We start from the raw sequence: 14,382 nt of genomic DNA, 5'->3' as shown, positions 1-14,382 counted from the left end.
GCAGCCCGGCTCTATGTTACAGTCTCACAATGAGCTCATAGCTTGTTTCATTCCTTTTTTTATAGACATTTTTTTCCTTTTGAAGACAACTTCTTTCAATAAATAACACAAATATACTCATACATCATATATAGATAGATAAACATGTATAAACTACATGCATTTCATATAATTTAAATAATTTATATATACAGTTCTCCATCACACACTTACTCCTTCACTCCCCAACACCTCTAAAGTGAGTTCTTTCATAACAGCAGTACTGCATTAGCTTGTGGGTTTGCAGCACATTGATGTGAAATATTTAATTGGACCCAAGATTTTTTCAATAGATGTATCATTTTATAGCAAGATGTTGCTCTTCATCACCATGACACATTATCATGTGATGGTGACCATTGTGAACAGGAAATAAAATCCTATACAGGAAGAATTCCAAACAGGTAGTCCCCAGCAAGGCTTGTATGGTTTTATGTCCTGTTACGCTTCCTAGACAATGCACAGACGCAGGATGTGTCTATGCGTATCCATCTCCAGCCCACTGAATTACGAACCTGTGTCAGTGCTCGAACATACGTCTGTGTTGTCTTGCACTGCGAGTTCCAGTTCTTGTCATCAATGCCCCTGCAGCCACCTTTGAACGGCCTAGGGGTCCGACATCTTGTCTCATAAAAGTATTGTTTGATGTCCTGTGTGGCACTGGTTTTAATTTTGGCAAGAACAGTCACAGAGTCCCCCCTAGTGTCCACTGCTTGGGTTTTATCCGTCACCCACTGGCTCTCACTGTCGCAGACGGAATATTCCCCACGATAGCTCTTGTGCTCAGCGTAACGCTTCTTTCGTGTCTTGTTTGGTGTTACTCTACCCTCAAATCCACTGCTCACAAAATCATCTGCAAGGTACAGTGGTGGTGGCTGCAGTGGTGGCCGGTCACTCAGCAGCACTCGAGGTGAGTTGTACCGCTTGTGCTGCCTCAGTAAATCTGAGTTTAACAGTGTTACTTGCTGCTCCACCATGCCATCGCCACGATTCCCCATTCCCCACTGCTCTGCATCACCCTGCTCCTCTAAAGAAAAGTTTGCAATGAAGAGTCGGGGCAGCATGGCCTGGGGTTCTGTGTCTCTGCTTTTCCCCTGTTGGCTCTGGTTTCCCCTAGTCTTGCCCCTCGTCAGGTCAGCCTGAAGCAGCTGGATGATGAGAGAGTTTAAAGGGTCAGGATTCAGCTGCTGTTGCCCCTGGTGACTGCTGTCCATGTTGGTTGCCTGGATACCATAGAGGTACACGAGGACCATCACATACAACAGGATAGACATCACTAGATTCACCTGTAAGATCTGCAAAAACAGAAAGAGAGAACTCTTTATTGGATAAGTTATATCCTACTGGGACAACATTTGTCCCTCTACATGCCTAAGTGCTTAACCATTTAACCATTTTGAAGGTTAAATGTTGGGTTGATGTTAGAATCAGCTTCAAGTTAAGGTTAGGTGAAGTGTTGGGGTTAGGCCATTAGTTGTGATGGTTAAAATCAGGGTAAGGTGCTAGAGAATACATTATATCAACACAACTATAAACACAGTATGAACACAGTTATGGGAACCAACATGCTGCTACATGTACATCATACCATGTAGTCATAAAACACCCATAATTCTCTTCAGAGTAATACATAAAAATGTTTGTCACGAGTATTTCAAATCTGCCAAATGAAGCATGGCTCACATCTATAACTGCATCATTTTGCACTTAACGTTGAAACACAACCTTACAAACATCAAAAGTAATTTCACAGTAGTTTTACAGTAATGTAGTGTTCTCACAGTACGTGTGTGGGTGTTAAAATAGCAAATGCTGAACACTTTCACTTTTTTCTGAAGTCTTTCTGACTCTGCAATACCTTGATGTAGGCTTTTAAGTGACCCAAACACACTTTTATCAGTAGTAGTTTTGGACATGTTTGTTAAAGATTGCACCTGTTTGTTTTGGTGTTTGAGTCAGAAGCATTTGACAAATCCTGTGGTGATCAGTGAGAGGTCTTCATATCACAAAGAACGGTATCATGTCAGAGAGCTTTTTTTTTTTTTAAGTTTGTGTATGTATGGACACAAAAGCACATTTCATCACTACATGTTCATTCCCAACACAGGTCAGGATGTGCTGGTCAGCCCCAGGGACAATGTTATTGCCACTTTCCAATTCTCAGAAAAAAAGTTTTGGTCTTTCAGACTATTTCCTTAAGGAAAGTTGACTAAAGTTAAAGATATTTGCAGGCTCCAACTGCAGTCAGTCTTCCACTGATGGTCAACAGCTAATATGTGGAGTGTTTTTTTTCCCTAGTCTCCTTTCTTCAAGAGAATAAGGTCCACTAAATCCACAGATGACCATAGGCTCTTTTATGGAACACAGTCCAATGGCTAACACGACCCTGGGGTGTTCCAGATCAGCGAGCCACTATTTTAGCCTTCGAACACCCAGCACCACAGCATGAAGAATCAAGCTGTGTGTAACTCAGAAGAGTTGTGGATTTAATGGACCTTATTCTTCACCACCAATGAATGTAATTTGTGACAGTAAATTTTATTTTACAAACTGAAGAAATTTGCTTTGATTCAAACTTTAAATTGGTTTACTTTTTACTTTACATCTATAAATATTTACAGGGCTACATTCACTTTTATTCTAAAGAAAAATTTTATTCATTTTTGCTTTACACTAATCCAAACAATGGGGAGATACTGTGGAAACCCTAACTACAGGAAGCAGAAAGGGGTGTGGTGTGAAAACTAGCATGTCTCCTGAAGGGCATGGGGCTTAGGGTCGTACAAACAAAAAAACAACTACGTAAGATACCAGCATGGTTTTCTTCAGTGTCACTCAGTATAATAATAGGTAATAACTGTATAAACAGGTGGTGCATTGTATGGAAGGATGTAAAGTTGTTTATGTTGCAATCCAATGTACACATGTTTTCTGTAAAACCTTTCCTTGGACAAGTAAGGTTCAAATATCTTTCAGAGTGAGAAGGAGAAAAGAGCTGAAGGGTGACACATTAACAGACAGCTGTGAACAAAAACAGGCTGTTCCCATCAGCAGTGTTATGGCTGGCTGATACAGCTGTTGGATGGGGAGAGGGAGGGGCATCTGTTCAGTAGCAATGTCACCTTAAGATCAGTGGCTCAGAAAAGAAATGTGCACATGCACACCCACAACTCTGTTATGCCTAGACCATAGCTGCTCATTTTTCTCTGTTTCTGTCCAAAGAGAATTATTAATGGAATATTGCAATGGCATGTGCACTTACACACACACATGCTTTCGTCTACATTTGCAAGGGCCCTCACAGGGCCACACAATGTACACATTTGTCACACATTATAGAGCACCAAGTACCTTAAAGGGACCCTAAAAATAAAAAAATAAAACTAATAATTCACAAAAGATTAGACTATACTACAGTAAGCACAGAGATACAGAATAAAGAATTGCACAAGGACAGGAAAATGAGGAAACACCTCCCCAGTGAGGACACTGTGCCTGTCCTGAATTCATCATTTTAAGACAAGGACTTGAGTTTATGGTTAGGCTTATAATTAGGTACTGGTTGCACAGAGGTTAGATAACAGATTCAGTCACTGAAAGTGTATGTGTGTGTGTGTGTGTGTGTGTGAGAGAGAGAGAGAGAGAGAGAGAGAGAACAGAAAAGTGAACAAGACTGGCATATGCTAGTGCTCCCAATACATCGAAAATGCTATAAAAGACATTAGTGTGCAACCACAAATTGTCAGAAAATTATATGTCCACCTGTTTCAAAGGTCTGCTTGACTGTGAACAACCACAATGGTGAAGGAATTACAGCATCAGACGAGTTTTTGGAAACTGATTATTCGACACCCACCTCACATAGCAATTGGCCAGGTGTGTGGAGGTGAGAAAGTATGCAGGATCTGAACTTCTCTCTCAAGTTGACTCCACAGGAACCCCACCTAAGAGTGGATTACTAGCTTTCTGACAGACAGGGAGCAGCAGGTGAGGCTGCGGAAAACCAAATCCAGCACCCGGACAATAAGCACAGGTGCCCCCCAGGGATTTGTGCTCTCCCCTCTGCTGTTTTCACTGTACACCAACGACTGCATCTTGAAGGACCCCTCTGTCAAGCTCCTAAAGTTTGCTCATGATACAACGGTCATTGGTCTCATCCGAGATGGCAACACGTCAGCCTATAGATGTGACCTGTGGTGTAGCCGCAACAACCTGGAGCTGAACACGCTCAAAACAGTGGCGATGACAGTGGACTTCAGGAAGAACCCTCCCACCTTACCCCCACTTACCATACTTGGCAGTGCTGTATCAGCAGCAAAGTCCTGGGCTCCACTATCTCCCAGGACCTGAAGTGGATGTCTAACATCAGGATCACCACCAAGAAGGCACAGCAGAGGATATACTTCCTGCACCAGCTCAGGAAGTTGCCCCAGGAGCTGCTGATACAGTTCTACAGAGGAATCATCGGGTCTGTTCTCTGCACCTCCATCACTGTCTGGTTTAGCTCAGTAACCAAACAGGACAAGTACAGACTTCAGCGGACAGTCAGGACTGCAGAAAAGGTCATTGGTGTGAGCCTGGCCTCCATGGAGGACCTGTACACCACACGGATCAAAAGGAGGGCGGAGAGGGTCACTGCTGGCCCCTCACACCCTGGACATAATCTGTTTGAAGTCCTCCCCTCTGGACGGCGTTACAGGTCACTGTGCACCAAGACAATCAGGCACAAGGACAGTTTCTTCCCCAGGCCATCACTCTGATGAACACTTGACCCACGATAGTATGACTGGACAATAACCCTTAGCAAAATACCTGTAAATGTACATTGTACAGACTATTGAGATCTATACAAGTCTCTATTTTCAAGTACTCTATTTCTATTCCTACTTATCTCATGAACGAACATTCCTTTGTCTGCATTGTTTATTGTTTGTTTATACTGTTTATTCTACATTGCTTGCACTGTTTGTTGCTGTCAATGTTGCTATTAATACTGCTTATTTTGTTATATTACACAGCCTTATGCTGGTTTACTGTTTGCACGCTGAGAGCTGATGTGCCAGAGTCAAATTCCTCATGTGTCCGTCACTCCTGGCCAATAAAGCTGCTTCTGAAGTCCCCCCCGTGTGGAGGACCGTCAACTAGCAGACGACCTGAATCTGCCCCCCACCTCTAACGATCTGTGAAAAGGATGTGTGTGTGGCCTCTTTAAAAAGCCCCCTCCTGCCTGAAAGTGTGCACTGATCAGCTGGCCCCCATCTTCACTTCTACAGAGGAATCATCGAGTCTGTTCTCTGCACCCTCATCACTGTCTGGTTTGGCTCAGCAACCAAACAGGACAAGTATAGACTTCAGTGGACAGTTAGGACTGCAAAAAAGATCATTGGTCCAAGCCTGCCCTCCATGGAGGACCTGTACACCTCACGGGTCAAAAGGATGGCGGAGAGGATCACTGCTGACCCCTCACACCCCAGACACAACCTGTTCAAACTCCTCCCCTCTGGATGGCGTTACAGGTCACTGTGCACCAAGACAACCAGGCACAGGGACAGTTGCTTCTCCTGGGCTGTCACTCTGATGAATACTTGACCTACGACAGTATGACTGGACAATAACCCTAAATGCAATACCTTTCCTCAGTGCGCTACCTGTAAATATACATTGTACAGATTATTCAGATCCTTACAGGTCTCTATTTTTAAGTACTCTATTATTATTCCTATTTATCTATTTCACAATGAGCATTCATTTGTCTGTCTGCATTGTTTCCTGTCTACTTGCCCCTTTGCATGGCGATATGTACATGCATATTGAGAGCCGATGTACCACAGTCAAATTCCTCGTGTGTCCAACACACCTGGCCAATAAAGCAGATTCTGAAAGCAGAATCTGATAATTGTTAGCTAGCTACTTGTTGCCATTGTTATTTTTTAAATGTTTGCCATAGTCCTTTGGACTATAGTACTCATGGTTATTTATCTGTAATCAGTTTTGTCCAAAGCAGACATTTTGAAGAGACATTTTATTTTGAGAAACTCAGAATATGCATAATTAATAAACTAACTTTGATTCCAGGCATTGAGGAGCAGGAAAGAAACTTTGCCCTGTCCCCAGAACTAAGATAATTGTCTGGTTTGTGTTTCAAAGACAGTTTATGTGTAAGACCCTATCACACCCTCCTCTGCAAACAAAACCAGATGTGGACAGCAAAAGGGCCTAGCCTCGTCTCCATGACTACAAGGGACAGACTTATCCCTCTCCTTATGACTTTTAATACACTAAAATACACATTTGAACTCACACCTCTGACCTTAACACAACAAGTTTGAACTAACTCAAACAAGTCCAAGACCCTTGCTTCCTTATCTGATTCCTTCCTAGGAGAACTCAAACACCAGGATCCTCTGTTCTTGTTATCTGACCCTTGTTATCTCCACAGGATGCCCCTGGAATGCAGGCTCTCCTCAGAGCTTGTAACTGCAGTAAAGAACTGTGATGCCTCCTCATCACAAGGAAATATCCTAAACTTGAACATACAGACTAATCTAGACCAAAATATATAGGTTGATCACTTTTGATATTACAGAAATGTTCCAATACATGATTTTAATTTGCCTGCCGCTTTTAAGATGTTTAGAAACTAATCTTGACATAAACTTCTCAAAATACTTCAAAAATGTTTCTTTAGAAGATTGCTTTTGATTTCTCTATTGTAATGATTGTGTGCCAGTAATTAATTGTTTATGTTCCTTTTATCCAAAGGTAACTTACTTTCCAGCCATATGAATATGCTATTTCTTACTTTGCTTGGATGCTTATTAGACTGTTAATTCTGTGTTTAAGATTGATGTTCACAGATTTTGCTCATATGTGTGATTTATGCTTCATGTCAGCCATGGTGGATAAAAATATGAACTGCATATACTGACGTACACTGAAAAAAAGGACTCACCGGGTCTTTGGATTTACAGAAATTATGCTAGTATATGCAACGCAATTCATTCATATTTCCTCTGTTAACATAATTCAAACAAGTTAACCCCTAAAGAAAATTATGTTGGTTTTACACATTATCATTGTGTGGGACCGATGTACACATTACAATCAAGTAAATCCAACAAATCTTTTTTTTCAGTGTACGACATACTAATTCATAAAATGTGTTTAAGATTAATCTCTTATTCCATCATCCCTAGATTGGGTGTGAATGTTTCTACAGTGTGCTTGCAAAAGAACCAATCAGAAACCATTTCCATAGCCACAGAAATCTCAGCCAGTCAGAGGACTGGGCCTGTGGACTTCCAAACCAATCAAAGTCTTTGCTCAAGCTGAATGAATGACTAGGCAAGCGCTGCTCCTTTGTCTTAGTCAGTCAGCCAGTCAGAACAAAACCAAAGCTTGTGCATCTGCATCTCTCGTCATAGCCTTTTGTGTTAAATTCACTTTTCTTTAGATCGTGTGCTCACATCGCCATGTTTTTTCTCCTTTGAGACATCACCAAATGCCAGAAATGCAGAAGGACCCTGGTGATGCCATTCGCCTGAGTAAAGCTCTTGGCCACCTGAGAAGTAGCTCCTCCCAAGAGTGAGCACAGTCAAATTTGGTTACAACAGATTGGTCCTGGGTCTTCAGCTCAGGACCATCTCAGAACTCTGGACTAAAGGCTATCTCCATTATAAAGCCTCGTCCGGTTCTTTCAAACCAGGAACTCCGAGGGACGACTCAGACCACTTGAGTATATAAAAAATATAACCGTGCTGGTTTATTCAAAGAGTCACAGGCAAGCATTAACACTCCAAGTCCAGAGATCTTCCAACCCCAGGCTGCCCAAGCAGCCCGGAAGCAGGAAAGACCCCGAACCAAGAATTGCTATACAATATTAATCATTTCTGGGCTGTCAAACCGTGACGTCACCTGATATGCCAGCTTGGCAGCTGAGCAGAGCAGTAGACAAAACATGAAGAAAATAATGTGTGTGGCTGTTGTTTTCGTGGTGTGTATCTAAAACAATTTGACATAACATTACACATTAAGACAAATATTATGGTTACTTTTACCGTCATAATAACATTCGTCCCTGACTGCCGCCTTTCTCTGCTTTTAACTAACCTTGCATTTAACAGCCTGAGGAAGACATCCTGGCTGCACTAACATTCCTAGACAACAAATCTCTGAATATCTATCTAACTAAAAAATAACCTAACAGGACCCAGCTTGACTCTGGTCCAAAAAGGCTCTGAACCAGCGCTTCTCTTTTCCTGGCCACATGATCCCTACCAACAACTACTATAAGTACAACCTGGTAGAATGATGTCTCATGAAAACCGTAGTTATTACCAAATTAAAGTCTCTAACCTATCGAAATTGAGTTGTTTTCCCTCCAGATTCAGGACTAAGCCCCAGAATTTAGATCTAGAATCTAGCTCAGTTTTAGGCCATTGTAACTCATTTCCCACTATTGTTAACCAGAGGAAGTGAATCCTCCAGCCATCCACTAAGCACTTTACAAATGTACCATTTGAATTACATCCTGATCATTTTTCCTCTGTAGAAATTGTAAATAAATTTGTTTGGCTTATAAATGGCTCTCATTTTCATTAGTCAGTCATTTTTCTTACACTAGCTAACAAACGTGTGGCTAAGTTTAAAGAAAATGAAATTGCATCTGTATTTTACCCACATATGACAAATGTAAATGAGGCCCTTTTATTTTCTTCACACAACTACCTCTGTCAGTTTTTGTGTGAAACACCAGCGATCACACGTTTCCATAAATACAGCACATACCTGTTATACAACCCAGTGCATCTAATTTCTCTGATAGCATTTTATATTCAGGACAGGTATAAATGCTTTGGCATTTAGACGTGTCTGGGCAAACTAGTCTGTTTAAGCATACCCCAACCATTACTGTCAGAGGAGGTTACAACCTAGTCAGTAACAGCATTGCCTTGAGTTGTAAGTCTGAGCAGCTTTTGGTAGATTTAAAGTGTTCTATTTGCCAAAAAAATATTTAAGAATTTCTCAACCGACATGAGGACCATGTAATCCTTTAGCTGCAGTAATCACCAATACTTTGCTCCCACTGAATGTAAGTAAATGCTTTGCATGCATGCTATAAATTACTAAACACAGCAGGTTAGGGCAAGAGCAAACATCTGAAGCCTCAGGGAACTGTCATAGGATTCCTCACATTCACCTACAGTTTATCAGATTTTCTGTGCTGTTGTGTTCAGGGCAGGAAAATTTGTAATTGTTACCTGTTGTTTTTATGGTGAGGTCACCACCAACATCTTCCAAAGTTCTTTAAACTGAACCTTCCTCTCAAGCAAGAAGAGATCTGATATAGCAAAAAGCATATTTACAAGAAATTCACTGTGTGCCTCTGAGTAGCGTGCTTCACAATGAAATGGTTAGTTGCTAGGAAAAGATATATTTTCCATGTGACATTCAGACTGTGGCTGAAAATAGCCCCAGTACTGGGTAAAACTGGAATGCAGAGTTTTGGGGCATTTTTGTTTCCCGTATCACCACAGTGTAACTCACATTAATTTAACATCAATATTAATAGATGTTTTCTGGCATTTTCTGTTGCTTGTGAACCAAATTGCTTATCTTAGTTGTTTTTTCCAGGGTAGCTCTGCAGCCAAAAGTCTGCCTGGATGATAAATGGAATAATTAAACAACATTAGTGTTTTCTTTAAAAAAAAAAAAAAAAATCACATCTGCCTCACACAGCAACAAGTAGAACATTGTTTTTGGTTTTCATATCAGGTACACTCTGACATTTATAGCTTTGTTTAATACAGAGTCTAACATGCTTAGTGAAGTAACTGAAATCTGCATGCAGTTGACTTGTCTCCTCTAAAACCTGTCAAGTTAGGTGAGTTTGTACAGTATTTAAATTTTTTATTTTCTGATTGAAAACCTGATACCCTGCACCTATTTAAGGGAGATGGCCTTCCCATAAAAAACCCAATAGATTTTTTTTAATGCACGTAGCTTGGTTGAATAAGTTACATTCAGGTTTTTTGTTAAGCGACATCTTGCAGTCATGTGGGATGTGCTAGGCATGCTATTTTGGGAAACACGTGACTGCCACCAAAATGTGAGTGACACAGATGGAGGACTGAAGCTGCTGCTGCTGTAAGAACATGCTTATACATTTTGTATTTGTAGTGCTTAGTATGCCTACCGGCCCAACATCGCGGCTGCCCTCTACTATTCCCTTTCTCACCTGGAAAATGGAGACTCCTAGGATACTCTTCATCAGGATATAGAGTTTGAGTGTTTACTCATAATTCTGCACGTTCAGATAAATGTATTATGTATTCTAGTTGTATGACTGCTTTGTGATTGGCTGTTTGCCTGTTTTATGTTTTTTACTGGGTCTTTCCAATGAGTCCACACATAAATTCACTTTTTAGTTTCATTATACAGTCTGTGAAAAGGTATAAATGTTGCACTCTGTTGGAACAGTAGCTCACTACCTCCCTCCTGGTAATGTGCATGTGTAAACAAAGGATGGAAAATTGCTGTTCCCAGTGTTAGGTATTTTTAGTCAGATAGAAATTGGATAGATACTTTATGTATTAGAAATGTTTAGTGGAGATAGGATGTCTAGTTAGACTGTTAAATGCTTAGTCATGCTTATGAGTTTCTACAGGGTGCATCTGGTCAAGGATAACTAAAGAGAAAAGTTGATGACTGTCAGCAGACAGGATGGTTAATATTATTATTATGATGTGTAGAACTGTAGCCTTAGCCATAATATGTTCTTATGTTTAATGTCATGACATGTCACTAGAGGTCGGATGAGAATGTTTTTAGCTACACACCACTTAATCAACAGACACACACACACATTGATTTGCTTCATGTTTTGACTACTGCCATGGCCAGCTGCAACAGAAACGTCTCGGTTGACGTTTCTTGCCCAACCGAAGAGATATAATGTACAGGCCTGTTGGGGTGCTGCTGGAGGGTGACTGCCAAGTCGAGCGGTGAGCTGAGATGTGTAGCTGCAGAGAGGCTGCCCCAGACGGAATGGTGACAGCGAGACAGCAGCATGTGCGCCATGCACAGCAGCAAGTGCTGCCAGAAGCAGTTCTCCACATAGCAGGGTAAGCTCTTAGCAGAGATAGCAGTCACAGAAAGTCACAGTCTTACTTGTTTAGTTGGTAGATATTGATCAGTCGTAGAAGTTAATTTGTGGTAAAGTTTTCATTTTGACTGTAGCAATTCGGCCAATGAGTGACAGTGGGAGGTTGGACCAGCATTTGAAATCATCTTCTACCTTTTTTTTAGCAGAGGGGTGTATTTAAGGTTAAAAAGTTCTGACAGCCTGGTTGAAATACTGGTGCCTAAATATTTAATGGCATCTTCAGAGTGATTGAATTATTCCAGTTTATTGTGTACCTAGAAATCCTGGAGAATTTATTAATAATGGAGAAAGTTTCTCGTAGTGAACTGTAGGGGTCCTGTAGATATAATAGTAAATCATCTGCATAGAGGCTAATTTTGTTGCGAGTTAGTATCTTGTATTCCTTTGATGCTATTATTCTGTCATATTGCTGCTGCTAGAGGCTCAATGAAAATGGCAAATAGAGATGGTGAGAGTGGGCATCCTTGTCAAGTTCCCCGGTGAAGTTTGAAACTTCATGAGGTTATCCCATTTGTGGTTATTGTAGCTCTTGGTAACATATATAGCGTTTTAATCCAGTGGATGAAAGACTCTCCAAAACCAAACCTTCATAGTGTGCTGAAGAGAAATGACCAGTTAACTTTGTCAAATGCTTTTTCTGCATCTAATGATACAATTATGGTGTCAGTTTCTTTTTGTTGTGCAAGGTTGATTAAGTTAAATAGTTTACGGGTGTTATCCAAAGCCTGTCTACTTTTAATGAAGCCTGTGTGGTCTGGGTGGATTATTACTGGAGTAACGGTCTCTATTCTAGTGGCTAGTGCTTTGGTGATAAGTTTTAGATCTGTGTTAAGTTACATAGTATGGTAAAAAAAAGGGTGGGTTGGGTCTTTATTGGGTTTAAGCAGGAGTGTCATGGCAGCCACATTCATATGTGTCGGTACTGTGGAGGTGGTTTTAATTTCTGTGGTAATTCTGAGAAATAACGGTGATAATATTTGCCAGAAGTGTTTATAAAATTCAGCAGGGAATTCGTCAGGTCCAGGTGATTTATTATTTGGCGTGGAGTTCTTCCAGAGTGATGGGGGCATCTAAAGTATTGGTTTGTTCTCTGGATAGTGCTGGTAATTTTATATTGTTTAGGAAAGTATCTATTTCAGATAGATTTGTTTCGTGATCAGAGGAGTATAGTTTGCTATAAAATGCTTGAAATACATAGTTAATATCCTCTGGATTATGAACAGTTTCACCTGCAGAGTCAAGTATCGGTGTAATGATTGCCTTTTCTTTTTAACATTGTAGTTGATTTGCCAAATATAAACCTGTTATGTTACTATACTGAAACTGTTCATATTTGAGTTGTTGGATTAGGAATTGTGTTTTTATATATAATACTTTCAAGTTTAGTTTTGAGGTGGGTCAGTACATTCTGTATTCGTTAGGATTATTTGAATATGATTCTGTCAGTTATTTTATCTGGCTGGATGACATCCGTGGGCACATTCTAAAGGACTGGTCAGAGCAGCTGAAGGTAGTTTTGTTAGGTATTTTTTAGTCAGATAGATATTGGTTAGATACTTGTTGTATTAGAAATGTTTAGTGGAGACAGGATGTCTAGTTTAAACGCTTAGTCATTGTCATGAGATTTTAGCAGGGAGGGTGTACGTGGGCAAGGATAACTAGATAGAAAAGTTTGATTGTCAGCAGGCAGGATGATTATTGTTATTATTATGATATGTTGAGCCGTAATCTTAATCATAATATCTTCCTAGGCTTAATGTCCGGACATGTCCCTGAATGTCCTGTATGTTCTTAGATACACACCACTTAATCAACACTCACACACATTGATTTTCTCCATGTTTTGACTACTGCTACGGTCAGGTGACGTCACAGTTTGACGTGCCTGGGTAGAATGGGGCTAGCCCAACCGAAGAGATAAATGTATAGGCCTGTTGTGGTTCAGGGTCTTTCATTCTTCATCTGCCTGCGCGCAGTATTGGAGGTGGAAGATGCCTGGACGTGTAATGTTAATTTTACCTGTGATCCTTTGAATAAACCAGCACGGTTATTTTGTATACACTTGGACTGCCTCGTCTCTCTGAGTTCCTGGTTAAGAGAACTGGAAAAAATATCTTACAATATGGTGCCGTTTTGACCCAGGAACCAACCGATCTCTTGGGTCTGATCTTCCCAAGTAAAAATACTTATAATCCTGGACCAGACTGAGCTGATAATCGACTGGTATCATTTCCTGGTCTTCAGTCAGAAGCAGTGCGATCCCATACATCAACTGGCCGGCCACAAACGAGAGGTAAGCGGAGCCTTTGTTACACATAAACTCCGCACATTGAATTATTTCCAAATCAAAGTTGATGTGTGGGCCGCCCACTCTTTGACGTTATAAATTGGATCAAAAACAGTAAGGATAATGAAAACACATGCCTTATTCTCTGTGTTTTAACTGCTGTGCTGGTGTGTTCATTTGTCACATGTACAGTACAAAGCACATAGACTCATTTTTGAGGGATAGTGAATGAGTGCCGTGATTACAGAATTTGATACCAATAAAGAGACGTAAAATTCACGTTTTATAAGTGAAGTTTCTGCTATTTCTTGGCAGATTGTCTCTTCAAAACTTCCCATTTCCTTTTTATTTTCCCCCTGGCTGGAAATCAGGCAGTGAAACATCTTGCCTGAAATAGGATCTCTGATAAATTCCACACTGTAGTGACGGCACAGGGAAATCACCAGGTTGTTTATTATTTTTCATGGAATGTGTGGGTGGTTTGCTGCTCGAAGGCTGTTCAGCACTGGCACATGTGTATCTCATAGCAACAAGTGCTACAGAGAAAATTCGATGTGACACAGTGTGCCTCGGGCAGAGCTGTTTTGGGATCCAGGGATGGGCATAGTTTATGGGAAAACTGTATTATAGCATTAGGGTGACGGCGTATTCAGTGGAATTAAAACAGACCTGTTGATTGGGTGAACCCCCAGCGGTCAGGCGCATCAGAAAAAGTTCTGATGTAGAAGATTCCCGTCCGAATCAGCTGGTTCTGGGCAGAGACCATTCCACTTGGGGCGCTTGTCACATGTAATTTTTAATATGTCTGCAAATGTTGTACAATGTAGTACCCTACAAATTTTTGTCTAAATGGTTAAATACATTTTCTAAAGAAGAGCAGGAACAAATCAGA

At 40.8% G+C, this 14,382-nt stretch overlaps 1 protein-coding gene across 1 annotated transcript in view; it reads right to left on the bottom strand.

The window, feature by feature from the left end:
* Positions 1-208: 208 nt before the first annotated feature.
* Positions 209-14,382, bottom strand: part of ntf3 (neurotrophin 3) — a 63,568-nt gene continuing 49,394 nt past the window's right edge. The window contains exon 2 of the mRNA XM_020601252.1: positions 209-1,334. Within this exon, the coding sequence (XP_020456908.1) occupies positions 471-1,334 (864 nt within the window). The 3' untranslated portion in view covers positions 209-470. The remainder of the gene's footprint in view (positions 1,335-14,382) is intronic.

The sequence above is a fragment of the Monopterus albus genome, unplaced genomic scaffold (genome assembly GCF_001952655.1).
Source record: "Monopterus albus unplaced genomic scaffold, M_albus_1.0 scaffold51.1, whole genome shotgun sequence".
NCBI lineage: Eukaryota > Metazoa > Chordata > Actinopteri > Synbranchiformes > Synbranchidae > Monopterus > Monopterus albus.
Note: the sequence above shows the minus strand (reverse complement) of the source record. Positions and strands in the feature narration are given on the sequence as shown.